Source organism: Neoarius graeffei, chromosome 26 (genome assembly GCF_027579695.1).
Source record: "Neoarius graeffei isolate fNeoGra1 chromosome 26, fNeoGra1.pri, whole genome shotgun sequence".
Lineage (NCBI taxonomy): Eukaryota > Metazoa > Chordata > Actinopteri > Siluriformes > Ariidae > Neoarius > Neoarius graeffei.
The window spans coordinates 48,998,084-49,015,565 of record NC_083594.1 but is presented as its reverse complement, the minus strand read 5'-3'; the positions used below and the strand labels follow the sequence as shown (position 1 = coordinate 49,015,565).

The following is a 17,482-nucleotide window of genomic DNA, read 5'->3' as shown; positions in this document are numbered from 1 at the left end:
TCTAGTCAGTAACTGTTAAATATTGAAATTAGTCCAAATTACTCATTTTATACTGGTTTCTCTGATGTTCAAATATTATTATGATTATTATTATTATTATTATTAGTAGTAGTAGGCGTATCAGACACTCGCTGGCCGTGCTGTGAAAATTGTCCATGCAGACACTCATCAAAGTTTCCAAATCTGTCATTGCTTAACTCTTGAATATATTTCTGTCATGAATACGATCATTAAAACGCTCGTAATCTCTGCTTTCCAAAGAAGTGTATCTCAGTAAGATCTGTTCAGTACTTTGGGAGTAACAGCAAGTTGAAGTTGGAACAACAGAGTAAAAACTCTCTGCTCGCGGTAAGGGTGGCAATGCGGGGTAGGATCACGATACAATGCATATCGCGATATGGTGGTCACGATACGATACGTATCGTGATACACTGTACATTATCTGACATTTTGGTAAAATGTAATTCAAAAGACAAAAACAAGAAAAGTATGGTTGAAAATGCTAATTTCCTTTATTCGCTGTTTTGACAGAGACGAATTGCATGTTTTTTAAGAACAGCAGGATGTCCACATTTTCTGGGCCGAGTGATGCCCTTCGGGCCGTAACTATATCCCCAGCAGTTGAGAAAACGTGTTCGCTTTGGGCATTTTATCCTCCTTCGCTTTTCTAACAAAGATGATAGGATTTGTGAAATATGTCAAATAACTACTGATTACCTAGCCACGAGCGAGTCATCACCACACTGCCTTAAAAACGTAAAGCAGAAATGATAGATGGCGCCGGCTTAGAAACGAAATCTCGCACGTTCACGTCCGTTTCCAACACATCCCTGTTTAAGCGAGCGTGATTTTGCGAGATCCAAAACGGCGGCCCCCGTTGCAAGACGCTTCGGAGCTGAACAGAAGTAAAAATTGTGAGTTTCTTCAACGAAAATCATTTTAAAACAAAAATGAACGAAATGACCAGTTAGGGTAAGGTATCGCAATACTTGTGGACAATACAATACGCGAATCGTGGCGGCAGAAATCGTGATATATCGATGCATCGGTGAATCGTGCCAGCCTTACCTGACGTGACGTCGGGAAACTGCCAATGCTTTTTGAGTCACAGGAAAGCATAATCGGTTTCCGACTGGATTACTCATCAATATCAATCAGATAACTTTCATTTATAGGGATGTTCTCTCGCTCTCACTGTTTCTGATGAAGGATTCAGCAAAATTTTCCGTCTGCTAGTTTTGATGTTCTGATTCACAGGAGACTTTGAAGTCAGTTTTCGTAGCTTTACCTACTTTTTTTTCAAATCAAACTGATTCGTGTAAATAACTGTTTTAGAATATAACTGGAGTTGTTTTGATGAAAAATATTGAGATCTTAGTGGTCGGGATGAGGTTTAAAAAAAAAACGGAAGTCAGAAACTCGAGTCTCAATTTCAGTTCAGTTAATGTGAATTGTTTACTGGATGTGGATCAGACAGTTTTTTCAAGGTTCGCCTTGAAAGCTGTGAATATTATCATTTATATTCTTTCATATAAACACTAGTAGGCCCTACTTTTGGGAAATACAAAGGCCTACAGAGCACAAAGAGGGGATTAGAAATAATCTTTTATTTCTTTTTTTATTGAGTGTACTGATTTAACGGTTTTACCTAATTAGCATAATTAATTCTAATGAAATACTAATTTGCACAATTGGTTTTTATTAATTTTTCAAACTTTGTATTCGGTATACAACCGTCTATAGCCTCGGTCACAACCGGCCGTACGTGCGCCTACGGCCGGTCTATGTGCAAAAAACGCAAGAAACGCACGGAGGGCGCGCGTGTGACGTGCTGATTTTCGAGCCGTAGACCGGCCGCAGAGGTTCTTTGTCATGTCAAACAAACTCTACGGGCGCTTATGTTTTTTTCAGGTTGCAAGACAAACTTACGGCCAACGCGCGTCTTTCTCCATGAACAAAAAAAACCGCAGCGATTTGGGAAACACCAAAAATCGCACGGCCAAAAAATCATACGTCCGGTTGTGACCTAGGCTTATGTGCTGCCAATTTCCATGTCAATATCTTGAAAAATAGAAGAGTTATGAAAAAAAAATCATTTGATCTCATTGGTTAACGAGGCCCATTTTGGACCATGTGATCCTCAGACTGAATATTACGTCAGGTTTCGAAAAATTAAGCCTCTTTTTTTTTTTTTTCCCCCAATGTTTGATTTGTAATATCTCAAGAACGGAGAAACAGATTTTAATTCAGTAAAAAGTATGTTGTTCTGCATTCAATTCTAAATTCAGTTTGGATTGAATTTGAATTCTCACCTGATATGCCTAATAGTAGTCGTATTACAAGTTGCCTTTTTTGTCGTGTAATCGTGCCACTTGTAGTTTGATTGACTGATTTGTCAGTCGCGTTTCTCGTCAGTAGATTATACAGCACTTGCATGACTGTCTGCTCCTTTAACAGCGCTGCACTTGGATTGCGTCACGCTGGATAAAAGCGCCTGCCAAATGAATAAATTACATTTACAGTATTTGGCAAGCGTTCGTATCCAGAGCGACTTTCAGAAGTGCTTTGCTGTCTCTTTGGGAAGCATCTCGCTTATATAGTACAGACACACCGCGCCGGACACAGAAACATGATCCCGGCGTGATGTGTTAATTTAAGTGCTTACTGAGGACACTGTACATTTGAAAAATACAGCTCGGGAGAAGTTCAATCCCTCACCCAAGTGCTGAAGTCATCATACTTGTGTCAGGTGGCCAAAATTTACGGTCAAGGTGGAGTTAAAAAATATCCGTGTTGGTGTGTCATAAAATTAAACTCTGTTTAGTGAATGAAAGTTCATTGTTTGTGGTTCTTGGAATAAATTGCAGGTTTTGTTTTAATATACTGTAATAAATAAATATTACATTTTGCACTACTTGTGATGGGCACGAACGCACACGCTGCAGGAAATCTGGTCCAATCAGGGAAGAGCAGCAAATGCGCTAGTCGCTGTATAACTGATTTCTGAATGAAAATGCGACTCTACTAACCACCAGCGGTCTCAAAAGTAGCCGGTCACCGGCGGCAAATCGCCGGCTATGGCTTGTTATGCCGCCGGCTGTTGTCAGTCGAGTCACAAAATTTAATATTAAATATTTCTGACAGCAAAAAAAGTTGTGAACGTAAATTACATCCACTATGTCATGTATGTCCGTTGCCGCGTCAACTATGTTTACATCCTCGACACGAGTGCAGCCATTACTGCCGCCTGTGTTGCCAGATTGCGCGTTTTCCCGCCCAATTTGGGCGGTTTTAAGTGCATTTTGGCGGGTTTTGAACATATTTTGGGCTGTAAAACGTCAGCAGTATCTGGCAACATATTTTTTTACTTAATACAAGAAATTAATGGATGCCAACGTTTTTGCCAAAATGGTATTTTATTTTCTATTGTTTAGGCAGCTTCAGCATCATACTGTGAGATTCTGTTCAAATTGTTTTTTTCTTCTATGAAGCCTGAGCCATTTATTTTATTAGTTTATAATTATTGTTTAATTTAGTCTTCAGGAGAGACTGCCTGCACACAGTACTAGTATTAATATTTTTTTTTTCTTACATGAAAGCTGAGGCATTTATATTATATTTTAAGGTAACTTCATGTTGTGCTGTGAGGTTCTCTGCACTTTAACTTTTGAATAGTGTTGCACCGATACCATTTTTTTGGCCCCGATACCGGTACCTGGCTGTGCAGTACCGGCCGATACCGATACCACTCCGTTTGAAATGTGTATGTGTGTGTGTGTGTGTGTGTGTGTGTGTGTGTGTATATATATGTGTGTATATATATATATATATATATATATATATATATATATATATATTTATATATAATATGAAGAGCTGCATACTTGGATGTAAAATCATTGCTATCATGGCTTTGTCAGGCTGCTGCTTACCTTTGTGAAACAGGAAAAAGACTAATACAAAGTGAATCCAGTAGAAACTCTTTGTGTTCGTTCACATGTTTCGTCTTCAAATGTTTTATCAGGTTCGAGGTATTGAAACTGGCCGATTTAACTCCACCTCTCGAAACTTTCAGGCCGCAAATCTTGCATGTAGCCATTGTACTCGCCGGAGTTTCTATGCTGAAATATATCCAGACCGCCGACATTTTCTTCTCGTGGTTTGTTTTTCCTCCGCATGAAAAAGCTGCCCCTGTATTGGTTAAGAGCGGCTATTGGCCCGCTCTCATTGGTCTGGAGCAGGTCAATAGCAATAGCTGCTTGGCAGGCATGCACAGTGATCACGTGTGATCACACAACACAGAGTGTAGTGAGTGTCAGGAGAGAGAAGGCTGGGTTCAAGTGTCATACTAGCATCGGTAAATGGTATCGGCGCCCTATTTCTTGCTACTCGCCAATACCGATACCACCATTTTAGTGCCAGATCGGGGCCCCGCCTGATACTGGTATCGGTATCGGTGCAACACTACTTTTGAACCAACAGGTGCATTTGGATAAGTAAAGCCTATTTTTCTGCATTTTTGTAGTCCTGGTAATCTTTTATATTGGTAAAGTTGTTTATAGGACCATTTCTCAGTGTCTGGTTTTTTTAATCAATAGTTTTTCAGTAATAACTTAATATTTAACATATCACTCAATTTTAAACAACCCCCGCGCCTCCCCCATAGTCTCCAAAATTTCTGTGGGAAACACTGGCGTGCGTAACAACGCTAATCAAGCTTAAGCTAGACGACCCGCCTCAAATACCCGTCCCGGGTAAATGTTATCCCAATTTTAGATGGCCTGTTCCAAACCATCCCGCCCCATGAAAAATTCGTACTTGCATCTCCTATCTATCTATCTATCTATCTATCTATCTATCTATCTATCTATCTATCTATCTATCTATCTATCTATCTATCTCTCTCTCTCTCTCTCTCTCTCTCTCTCTCTCTCTCTCTCTCTCTCTCTCCCTGCACGCTTTGCGTGCATTATGTCTGCCGCTGGCAGACATTTTACCATTTTGCACCCTGCTGTAAATTATTTGTACCCTGCTATTCTCCCAAACTTTGAAGCCCCTGAACCACGTTATTGAACTCGTTGATATTTGGTGGATGTGGTCGGGATTATTCCAGGTTGAAGAGTTATCATTAATAGATTAACTATCGCATGCCTCCAGAGCTAAAGAACAACCAATATGTCACCTTCACTGTTTTTTTTTTTTTTTAACAGATAACCGAATCATCGATAAAACTTTCCGCATAGTTCAGTGTTTCAGGTCAGGGTTCGGTCCCGGTGTCATGAACTCCACACAAGATGTCCGCTTGAGATAACATTGCTTGTTACTCTTTTCTGCTATATGACCAGCTCCGGAAAATTCTCCGTCCTTTATAAAGCTCCAGTTCAGTCTCTACACTTTCTATTTCTGGCCGTGTGTCACAAGTAGTGATAACAGTGAGGTTAGAGGTCACAGGATGGGTATTTGAGTGTTTAGGGGCGGAGTTTGGCATGATAAACTGGCTCTGTACAGCTGTCACGTTATCATGATTTTTCAGTATGGAACTCGCTGGAAGTGTAGAGTCACGAGTGAGGGCGTTCGAACACTGCGGTTTCGTTTATACTTCTCTGTCGAAGCACGTTTGTGGAGTTGTATTGTGTCAGAGAGAGAAAAAGAGAGATAGAAAGAGAGAGCGAGGGAGAGAGTAAGAGAGTGGGAGACAGAGAGTGAAAGAGAAAGAGGGAGATGGACAGAAAGACAGACCGACCGAGTGAGTGAGTGAGAGAGAAAGAGGGAGAGAGAGAGTGAAAGGGAGAAAGAGAGAGTGTGAGAGAGAAAGACGGAGACAGAGAGAAAGACAGAGTGAGGGAGAGAGAAAGGAAAGAGAGTGGGAGACAGAGTGAAAGGGACAGGGAGAGACAGAGAGAAAGAGGGAGACAGAGAGAGAGTATGAGTGAGGGAGAGTGAGAAAGAGAGGGAGAGAGAGTGGCAGACAAAGAGAGAGAGAGAGTGAGAGAGAAAGAGAAAGTGAGAGAGAGGGAAAGAAAGAGAGAGAGGGAGACAGAGTGAGTGAGAGAGAGCGAGAGGGAAAGAAGGAGAGCGAGAGAGAGAGAGTTTGTGTATAAGTTGAATGGGGAGACAAATTGGTACCTTTTTGAAAAATCAGATTTTGAGAGTCAGTCAAGAACCAGAAAGAAAAAAATCAACACTTTATTGACTTCTGGAGAAGTTTGAAGTCATTTGGTGAGTTAATTGTTTTTTGTTTTTTTTTAACGGATTGATGTTTTCGGCTAATATGCCTTTTTTTTGGGGGGGGCCAGAATTAAACATCTCCAGAAAATTAAATACACGGGCTCTAACGAATACTAAAGGCGTCTACTAGTTCCCCCTTTTCGATGTCGCTCTCTTGGTTAACTTTTGTTCGATAGTATTTCATATCGCATTTCTATTGATTTGAAATCGAATCGCATCAGACTGGATCGAATCGTTCACTTGTGAATCGGAATCAAATTGAATCGGAGCATCCGTGCTAATACCCAGCCCGACTCTCCTGCTCACAGCACACGTTTTCCTCATGCTTAAAAATATCAGGACGGGGGGGGAACCACTATGCAGACTTTTTAAAAATATATATAATATTTTTATTATTATTATGATTATTACTTGTGATGCGACGAGGTAACGCTATATCGCATCGCCGAAACGGCTAAAAACGTTTGTCGAAGCTGCAGAAATACTTCGGAAACTTTGTTTCTAAGAGGATCGTGAGATCGTTATGTGAAATCATGGTCTGTTTCCTTTTCTCTGTATTAATGTACTTAGCTTTCCATGTTATTACATTAGCTGCCACTTTTTAGCTTAAAACGTGAGACTCAGTAGTACAACAGTGCTTTTACTTCCCCGGTGAACCGCTGATGAATATTTCGGACCAGTCAAAGGTTTGGACGCACCTTCTAATTCAGTGTTTGTTTTTTCTTTATTTGTATGAATTAAGTCGCTCCGTGTCTTAAAGTAATGATGTTCTGTCGTTTCTCTTTACTTAGTTGAGCGGCTCTTGACATAATACGTATGGATTACGACAGTTGTTGAATCGGGTTATTTTATTATTTGTACTTTTATTACTTACTATTTCCTGTTTGATGTTCCAGATGTTATTTCATAGTTGTGATGTCCTACAATGTAGGAAATACAAAATAGCCTATGAATGAGTAGAGTAGGGGTGTACAAACTTTTGACCAGTACTGGACGATGTCTCCGCCCCGATAAGTGAGACGGGTTGGCGTACACACGCCTCTAAAATCTAACGGCGCTTTGGGTGGATCTCCAGAGCTGCGTGTCGGATAACTTTCAGGCGAAGGCTAGTTAGAACGTTTCATTAAAATGATTTGTGCTTCAGTAGTTTATTGAACTCATGTCCACGGATTTCTACTGCTGGGAAAAGATGTTAATGTACTGCAAGACGTTTCAGACGATGCCACGTTGTGTGTGTTCACGTGAGTGGTATTTTATGTTTCTGCGTTCTGTCGTTGGCGAGTAGTTTGGTGACGGCGCACTGTTGGTCCAGCCGAATGTCCCATCGATACGCTGCAGAAATACCACAAACGGCAGAGTCCTCCTCTGTCACAACCCCTTCCTTCCTTAATTTCAACCCTTTTCTTCTGCCTCTGAGTGGAAAGAGCAAGCGTGCAGGGCTTTGAGGCCGGCCTTTTCTTTCGCTCCTGCATTGGAGAGCTCTGGGACACGATCCCCCACGTCTCTGCCGCTCCAGTCTGAGCACAATGTGCTGGAGGAAGTGGGGGGTGGGGGGTCGCGGCGGGTGGCTCGGGTCAGCTAGTGCCTGTCAGAACGAGCCTGTCGCTCCCTCATCACCTCCTTTTAATAGAGATGTCAAGCATCACAAAGACAACTTGACAGCTCGGGCTGAATGGAGCTGTGGAGTTCACGCCACTTTGTTTTAACTGGTTTTTTTTTTCTATACGTTTAAGCCTTTACGTTTTGGTTTTTTTTCCCCTTTAAAGTGCAAAATGGTTTGTATTTGAGAACAAGCTATGAGTCTTTTCACAAAGTTTCATGCGTTAAGAGCAGTAACGTTTCCAGGGTTTTGGTTTGGTTAACATTTCACATTCTTTAGTCGGCAGTAGATTATAAATATGTGTATTTTTTTGACATGACGGTTTTTAAAATTGAAATTTCTGCACTGCAAAAAATATCAAGTGAAGAGAAAATGGGTCTGTCTCAGAAACTGGGTACTGTGGGGGTACCCCACTAAATATACTCACAGTCAATAAACTATACGGTTTTGAATGGCGAAATAAAATGATGAAAGAAATAATACAGATAAAACTAAATCTTTGATGTGAATATTCAGAATTTGGCAAAAATTCTGCAAATTTGTGGAAAAATGGCGGCTTGATCCGGGACATGATAAACGGTCGACTACATCGCATTCCCTTAAAAAGGTTGTAGTCCACTGAAAAGTCTACAGTTATCACTTATTGTATTTTAAGTTGTAGCTTTATCCACCTAAGGATCGGTGCGCTCACAGAATAATCATAACCGTAATAAAACATCATGCAAAATATTTGATCGCCGTCGTAACTCCGTTTTCCGCAAAACCAATACGATCGTGTGTTTTGATCTAAACGGAAAGTCTCAGGGTCAAGGTCACGACCTCACCAACTTAAAATCACTACGCCGTATAAAAATTTAGTTATAAATCTGCGATTTTGTTTTTTAAAACGAAAGCTGAAAGTTAGGTATAGAATATGTTTCTTACAGAATATGTTACGATGGTAGCTGGTCTTGTATGAATTTCTGAGCTATAAAATGAGTTGTGGTCTATTTTTTACCGTAGCGTGTTATTTGTGTGCGGGGAAGGACACGCATTAACAATTTGCATGTGTCGAATGGAATTTTCCACTCCAGCAGTTAGAAGTTGATCGTGCTTCCATTTGCAGTCTCTCTGTTACGCGGGTGATCTGTTCGGACGTTATCGCTGAAAAGGTGAGTTTTGACAGTTTTATTTTGTTTTAGTTTTGCAGTATAAGGCAATAGAATGTTTCTTTTTCATCTTGCGTTCATATTTTGTAGTGTTTGCGTATTTTTGGCCAATATTTTGCAACCATGGTCAATTTAGATCGAACTTTTGATAGAATCTACGGCCAGTCGTTTTGCCCCACCCACACCTCGCGCTCCGTCCGGTGCGGTAGTGATGTCCCGTTGCTCGCGCGCCGCAGCAGAGACCCGCGCGACCTTCAGCCGGTACAGTCGCTGTTCTTTTACCACCGCCGTTATTCTCATCTTTCCGGTGTGTTCTTGATTTTTCCATTGTGTCCTATTTCGCCATATCAAATACCCAAACTGTATCATATTATTCATATTTAAGTGAATAATCAATTCAGTCATCATAACTTGGCATTTTTAACCCAAGCAATCAAAAAGAGGGAATTTATTCGATATTTCCACTCATCTGTGAAGGAGAGGCTTTAATTCTTCATGATGGAGTTATTTTATATGGAAATCAATTTTACAAAAGCATTTGAATTGTAGTAAAAAAAAAAATTCCACAGTGGAGGCCAGATAAAGCAAGATGCTATCTTTATTCTTATCAAACATGACAAAAGAAACATTGAGTGTTAGGTAAATGCAAAAAAATAGTAAAATTAGAAAATTTATTTTTTGACCATAATGTCCCAAATGAGAGAGCAGTTTCTGAGACGGACTCAAATATCTTTAATATGGCCGAATTTATCAAATATTTCTTATTAGAACTCAAATTTAAGTTTATTTTGCTCATTTCAAACTTGAAATTTTCTTATTCTGTTTTTAGTTAGTTAGTTATGGCCGGGTTCTTACCCAGACTGATACTCACATCATTAGTTTTTCTCTGGCTAATCAGACACCAGGTACACCACCACTCTTACCGGAGCAGTTGGGGGTTAGGCGTCTTGCTCAAGGGCACTTGAGCCAGTCCTGCTGGTTTAGGGAATCGAACCAGTGCCCCGTATAGTGAGTAGGGAGCTCGGATTTCAGACACAGGGAAAACTTCTGGCTTGATTACGTCAGCATTCGAAAGAGGGCGCGCGCGTCTTTTGACAACGTCGGCAGATGTCGCTCGCTTTGATTTCTGCTGTACGTTTTACTTCCGTCTTACGATGTCTCGCACAGGTCTCAACGAATCTCATTTACGGCCATCGCTTTGACATATGGACTGATGTATTACAGAGCATATTTCAAACACTCATAACTTGCTATAGCAGTGACAAAACAGCAATCAAAAATGCATTCCGATATTTAATAAAATGAGAAATAGAATTTTGATACTAAAAAAATTTGCCTTCAGTTCTCCTTTAACAGTTATTCCATGAAGTCGAGTCGTACGTGAGCTGATAGCGCTATAAGCCGTGTACGACGAGATTGAGTGGAATAACAGTTTTATTCTCTCCACATTCACTGGATTTTGAGAAACAGAGCATTTTTATTTAGTTTTTGCAAATTCAATAAATAAAACTTTATACAAAACATCCGACAAAATAATTTCCGCTTAGAGTGTAAACAAACCGGTGAAATGACAGGAGCATTTGTGAAAATGCGATGATAATTCTTGAAAATAAATTAAAAAAAATATGTTATTACCATCAGATACTTTTATCCCATATTTTTTATTTTTTTGGGTTTTGTTTTTGAATAGTTTTTGTTTCATCCTTGGCTGGTTCAGCAACACGCTCCGCCATTTTGTTTTTCTCTCATCACGGTATATGAGCTGATATCCTAGTCGTAGAGTAGCTTATCAGAGCGTGCGATTGCTCACATCCAGTGAATGTACACTACCGTTCAAAAGTTTGGGGTCACCCAGACAGTTTTGTGTTTTCCATGAAAAGTCACACTTTTATTTCCCACCATAAGTTGTAAAATGAATAGAAAATATAGTCAAGACATTTTTCTGGCCATTTTCGCTACGTTCACACTGCAAGGCTTAATGCTCAATTCCGATTTTTTTGTGAAATCCGATTTTTTTGTGAGGTCGTTCACATTAACAAATATATGCGACTTGTATGTGATCCTCAGTCTGAACGAAAAGCGACCTAAAAGTGTTCCGCATGCGCACTGCAGGATACGACGACGTCACACGCAGTGAGCATGGCCAGTGTTTACGGAAGTAAAACCGCCCGGTTGCGGTATGACCCATCCAATCTAGCTTGAATAGCTGCATCCCCCCAAATGGAAATCAGCTCCCTAACCTCTGCGTCCTTCCATTGAGAAGATTCAGAACCTTCACAGCCCGAAGCGTCCCTCGCATTGATGTCATGCGCAGGGGCGCAGATACGTTTTTTGAACTGGGGGGGACAAAAAACTGGGGGGGACAAAGCTGCCAGCAAACCAACCCCAACCCCGATATGCCTGTCAAACTTGTTGTTGGTTACCATAGCAACCAAGCTCGAGCTCGCAACCTGTGCAGTCTGCGCAGCTCAACCAACCGAATATCAGTCTTTGTTTTGTTTTATGTGAGTTGCTGCAACTATGTATACACTGCTGTGCACCTCAATAAACCGAATGCTAATTAGTCTTTTGATTTTTCTGTGAGGTTTGCCTTATGCAAAGTGGGGGGGACCGAACGAAGTGAATTTAAATCTGGGTGGGACGAATCCCACCCGTCCCCCCCTCTATCTGCGCCCGTGATTATGCGCCATGTTGTTGTAACTTTTTTTGAGAGACCCGCCGCCTACTTCAGCGCAGAATAGTGACGTTTGTGGCTTGTTGATGACGTGTAAGTCGGATGAATGCGACCTGGCGGTTCAGACTGAAGTCGCATATGAAAAGAGCGGATAGGAATCGGAATTAGGACCACATATCCAAACGGCCTGGGTCGGATTTTAAAAAATCGGATCTGTGTCGTTCATATTGTCAATAAAAGATCGGATACAGGTCACATATGGGCGAAAAGATCGGATTTGAGTCACTTCAGCCTGTAGTGTGAACGTAGCCTTTGAGCATTTAATTGACCCCACAAATGTGATGCTCCAGAAACTCAATCTGCTCAAAGGAAGGTCAGTTTTATAGCTTCTCTAAAGAGCTCAACTGTTTTCAGCTGTGCTAACATGATTGTACAAGGGTTTTCTAATCATCCATTAGCCTTCTGAGGCAATGAGCAAACACATTGTACCATTAGAACACTGGAGTGAGAGTTGCTGGAAATGGGACTCTATACACCTATGGAGATATTATTAATGATAATAATAATAATAATAAGTTAAATTTATATAGCGCCTTTCAAAAAACCCAAGGACGCTTTACAATTATAGACAAGGAAAGAAAAAAAATAAAAAGATAATTAAAATAAATAAATAAAAAGTAAAAAGTCCACCAAGTAGGGGTCAGGATGTAATTCCCGTGGTGTAGCAGCCACAGTCTCACCAAAAGGCGCACGAAAACAAGTCCCACATCTCCAGCACCGCCGCCGTGACGCCGTCAGCAACATCGCTCGAAACACCACGCCGTGGATCCACAAAGCAAGCAGAGAAGCTCCGCCACGCAGAGCGCTGGTGTGTCCCAAACCGCCTGCACAGCCGCCGCGACGCCACCGAGCAACATCGCTCGGAACATCACGCCAAGCGTTAAAGCGCAGAGCGCTGGACAACCACGATGTAAAATATTGTAAGATATTGCACCAAAAACAAGACATTTAGTAGAATTTAGCTAGAATAGTCATTTACCACATTAGCGATGTATAGAGTGGATTTCTGATTAGTTTAAAGTGATCTTCATTGAAAAGAACAGTGCTTTTCTTTCAAAAATAACGACATTTCAAAGTGACCCCAAACTTTTGAACGGTAGTGTAGATAGAATAAATAATCTTATATTTGAGTTCTAATAAGAAAGATCTTTTCTCCTAACAAGTTATCGTTTTTTGCAGTGTGTTGAAAATGAAAGGTTTCCTATTACCGTGTTTGAATAAAATGGTGGACTACGGTAAAAGGAAAGGAGCCGATACAGTTCTGAAAGAGTCCGCAGAGGAAGGAGATGCGGTTTACAGGTTTAATCAAACAGATTCGGTAAGATTTCGTTGCGACAGCGTGAGCCAGGAACCAGCGTGGGCTCGGATTCCTGCTCTCAGCTGGTGGGACTGGAACCTGATCTCGTCTTCTGCTGCTGTAGCCAATCTGCCGTGAAGATTCAGCGTGTGGATGCTTTTCTGCTCACCATGGTTGTAAAGAGTGATTATATGGCTGACTGTAGCCTTCCTGTCAGCTGTCGAGTCTTTCTGCTCTGATCTTTAACATCTGGGAGGTGTTTCCACGAGCAAGCTGGCGCTCACAGGATGATTTTTTTTTTTTTCTTTTCATGCCATTCTGTGTAAATTCGAGAAACTGTTGGGTGTGAAAGTCTTAGGAGAGCACCAGTTTCTGAAATTGGATATTATAATAATTTTTTTTTCTCAGGACTGTTCTCATGATATTATATGGGGAGTTTTTTTTTTGAGGAAATATTTTCTCATTTGATTTTTGTGCATTGCTCTGGACTTTTAGGTGAGCATAGATTACCGTTGAAATAAATTCCCTTATTCGAGTGTTGGTTGAGGCTTTTGTTGTCATGCGTAAGTATCTTCAGAAGAAAATAAACCTAAAAGCAGACACGACTGTCCTTCAAAACGGATCAGATCAGATATAAAGAGGAATTGTCCTTCAGCAGTATTAGCACATCAATAGGGCTGAGTGTCAAATGTGTGCAGCGTTCACGCCCGTCACGGTCCATGTGGCGGTTGTGGGAAAATAGCTGTTCTATTGCTATAGAGTTTTGTGTGTGTGTGTGTGTGTGTGTGTGTGTGTGTGTGTGTGTGTGTGTGTGTGTGTGTGTGTGTGTGTCCTTTTCAGGGTTGAAATATTTGTGATCCCAGTCATTACAGACATCGTGCTTAGCTTTAGTGAAAAAGAAAATCAGAACCAGTTTCACAAATGTCAGCAAGAAAGACGGAGAGAGAGAGAGAGAGAGTATTCAATCTGATGCTCGCTCGATCATTGAACCTTTGTTCTGTTTTGCTCTGATTTGAGAAATTTCAACCCATTTACTTTTTCTTTTTCTTCTTTCTTAATTCCTGCTGATTGTTTGCGTGAGGACCATTTTTTTCCCTATTCATCATGCTGGATTCAATGGACAGATGTTTACAGCTGGAGTAAAGCTAAAGCCATGTTTGATTTTGTGCCTTCTATATTTGGAACTAATCCTCATCGTACACGTGGGTTCATCTCCCCGACACTGGGTTAAAATCTTTCGTTTGTGTGTGAGAGTCTGAAGGAAGCGCTCTGGTCGCTGAAAAGCAAACATGGCCGAGTCTGGTTTTTGAATTCTGCCTCGAAGTTGTTTAGCTGTTGGACATCACGCAGTTTCAAAGCATCAGTATGTATTTTCAAAAAAACACTCTACATTCTTCCTCCCACACACGCTACCGTGTCAAATGTGGCTTTTTACAACGCCTGCTTATCGACGCGAGATCTCCGTCTCATGATCTTTTTCTGTCTCTCTTCCTCTTCCTCTCGGCATTTCTCTCTCTCTCTCTCTCTCTCTCTCTCTCTCTCTCTCTCTCTCTCTCATTTTCGCATGCTTTTTACGTTGTTCTCAGATCTTTTTTTTTTTTTATTATTATTAATTATTTCCTTTTTCTTTCTTGTTTTTCTTTCCTCCTACAGACGCTGTGAGATCTGGTTGCAAAATGAGCCAAGATGCTCTGGAGTCCGGTAAGGGATTGATATATTTTAAATAATTGCAGCCTGTGCCATTAATACATGTTTAAATCCTCTAGTTGGCAGATAACAGCCAAGATCCTAATGATGATTAAATGCGATGCTTTTAATTTGCACCATCATGAAAGAGGAAATAAATGCAATTTGGCTGATTTGAAAAGAATGCCACGGTTGTTAGGAAGGAACCTAATCATCAACAACACCAAGGCAAAGCTGAATTACTGCCTACTTTTACCTCAAAGTTGCTTATTTCCCAAAACCGTCACGTCAGTGTTTTATTCCTCTTATACAATGACAGCCTGCCATTTTTTTTTTTACTTCATTAAAGCTTAACGGCCTTTCGATTTCATAAAATTGGTGAAATTTAGTTCCCTCTGAAATGTGGTCATTGTGAGATATGTTTGTTTCTGTAATATCTCACAAAATATCAGGCCATTCTGTGGCTGGGAAGTTATTGAATTTGAGGGGATTAAAGCAAACTAGACTGCATTTTCTCTGCGGAAATGCATAGTGTACTTGCTGAGCTGTAGCAGAACAGCTAGCATGCTAAAAGCTAGCATGCCAACATGCTAACAACTAGAATGCTAACAGTTAGCATACTAATGGCCCTTTTCCACTACCCTTTTTCAGCTCACTTCAGCCCGACACGGCTCACGTTTCGACTACCTCAGAGCAGCACGACTCAGCTCGCTTCAGCCCTGCTCAGCACCCAAAACTCGCACGGTTTTGGAGTGGGGCTGAAGCGAGCCAAACCGAGCCGAGTGAGGCTAGGGGCGTGAGGAGACACTCCCCTGTGCACTGATTGGTGAGGAGGAGTGTCCTCACACGCCCCGCGAGCACGCTGGGATCTGTAAACACCGTAAACCCAGAAGAAGAAGAATTACGAATTACAAGAATTTCTGAAGCCTTATGCGCCTCGCCTCATCTATACGCTCTTGCCAGTATCTGTTGGCGTTGTCGGTGACAACAAGCCACAGCACCAAGACCAGCAACACTAACGACTCCATGTCCTCCATGTTTATTGTTTACTCTCCGGGTCGTGAGACTACCGCTTAAAAGCTCACTGATGTCACTGTTTGCGCCGCCTAACGACATCACGTGACGTCCACCCACTTTCGCTAACTCCACCCAATGTGTCCACCCACTTCCAGCCAGCACGGTTCAGCGCGGTTGTAGTCGAAATGCAACTCCAACAGCCCCACTCAGCTCGACTCAGCCCAACTCAGCCGCGTTGGTAGTGGAAAAGCGGCATAACATGTTAAAAGCTAGCATGTTAACATCTTAATGCTAACATGCTAATAGATAACAATGCTAACAGCTAGCATTCTAACATACTAATGATTAACATGCTATTTGTTAAAATTCTAACACTTTAAGGCTAATATGTTGACAGCTATCATGCTAACAGGCTATCATGCTAATGGCTAATATGTTAATTTTTAGCATGCTAACACGCTGAGGGTGACATGCTAACAACTAACATGCTAACAGTTAGCACGCTAACATGCTCAGGCGAACTCGCTAACAGCAAACATGCGAACTCTGCATGCTACCATGCTAATCCTAACATGTTAACAGCGCTCATGATAACATGCTAATGGTGAACATGCTAACAACTCGCGAGCTAACAGCAGGCATGATATTGTAATGGGTAACATGCTAACAGCTAGCATGGTAACACGTGAATGTTTATTTGCTAATTGCTATCGTGTGTGCGTGTAAGTATTCCTAATAAAGTGGCCATGGAGTTGAAGTTGATTTGCTGTCAAAGTCTCAAATGAGCAGATCCTTGCCAAATGCATCATCACCTATGGGGGATGGGAGGAATGACTCAGTCAAGCTTCCATTGATTAGCGGCAATTTCTGCATAAATGTGACCTAAAACATCATCAGATTTTCACACAAGTCCTAAAAGTAGATAAAGAGAACCCAGTTAAACAAATGAGACAAAAATATTATACTTGGTCGTTTATTTATTGAGGAAAATGATCCAATATTACATATCTGTGAGTGGCAAAAGTATGTGAACCTTTGCTTTCGGTATCTGGTGTGACCCCCTTGTGCAGCAATAACTGCAACTAAACGTTTGTGGTAACTGTTTATCAGTCCTGCACACCGGCTTGGAGGAATTTTAGCCCGTTCCTCCGTACAGAACAGCTTCAACTCTGGGATGTTGGTGGGTTTCCTCACATGAACTGCTCACTTCAGGTCCTTCCACAACATTTCCATTGGATTAAGGTCAGGACTTTGACTTGGCCATTCCAAAACATTCACTTTATTCTTCTTTAACCATTCTTTGGTAGAACGACTTGTGTGCTTAGGGTCGTTGTCTTGCTGCATGACCCACCTTCTTTTGAGATTCAGTTCACGGACATATGTCCTGACATTTTCCTTTAGAATTCGCTGGTATAATTCAGAATTCATTGTTCCATCAATGATGGCAAGCCGTCCTGGCCCAGATGCAGCAAAACAGGCCCAAACCATGATACTACCACCACCATGTTTCACAGATGGGATAAGGTTCTTATGCTGGAATGCAGTGTTTTCCTTTCTTCAAACATAACGCTTCTTATTTAAACCAAAAAGTTCTATTTTGGTCTCATCCGTCCACAAAACATTTTTCCAATAGCGTTCTGGCTTGTCCACATGATCTTTAGCAAACTGCAGACGAGCAGCAATGTTCTTTTTGTAGAGCAGTGGCTTTCTCCTTGCAACCCTGCCATGCACACCATTGTTGTTCAGTGTTCTCCTGATGGTGGACTTATGAA

General features: G+C 41.2%; 1 protein-coding gene across 3 annotated transcripts in view; it reads left to right on the top strand.

The window, feature by feature from the left end:
• sfmbt1 (Scm like with four mbt domains 1) overlaps positions 1-17,482 on the top strand; it is a 73,366-nt gene that overhangs the window by 19,430 nt on the left and 36,454 nt on the right. Inside the window, exons 1-2 of one of the 3 annotated variants that reach the window (XM_060910729.1) lie at positions 5,653-6,219; positions 14,661-14,708. In XM_060910729.1, coding sequence (XP_060766712.1) covers positions 14,684-14,708 — 25 coding nt within the window. In that variant the 5' untranslated portion in view covers positions 5,653-6,219; positions 14,661-14,683. Of the gene's footprint in view, positions 1-5,652; positions 6,220-14,289; positions 14,371-14,660; positions 14,709-17,482 lie in introns of those variants that run through there. The other 2 variants (XM_060910730.1, XM_060910728.1) reach the window with 2 other exon arrangements.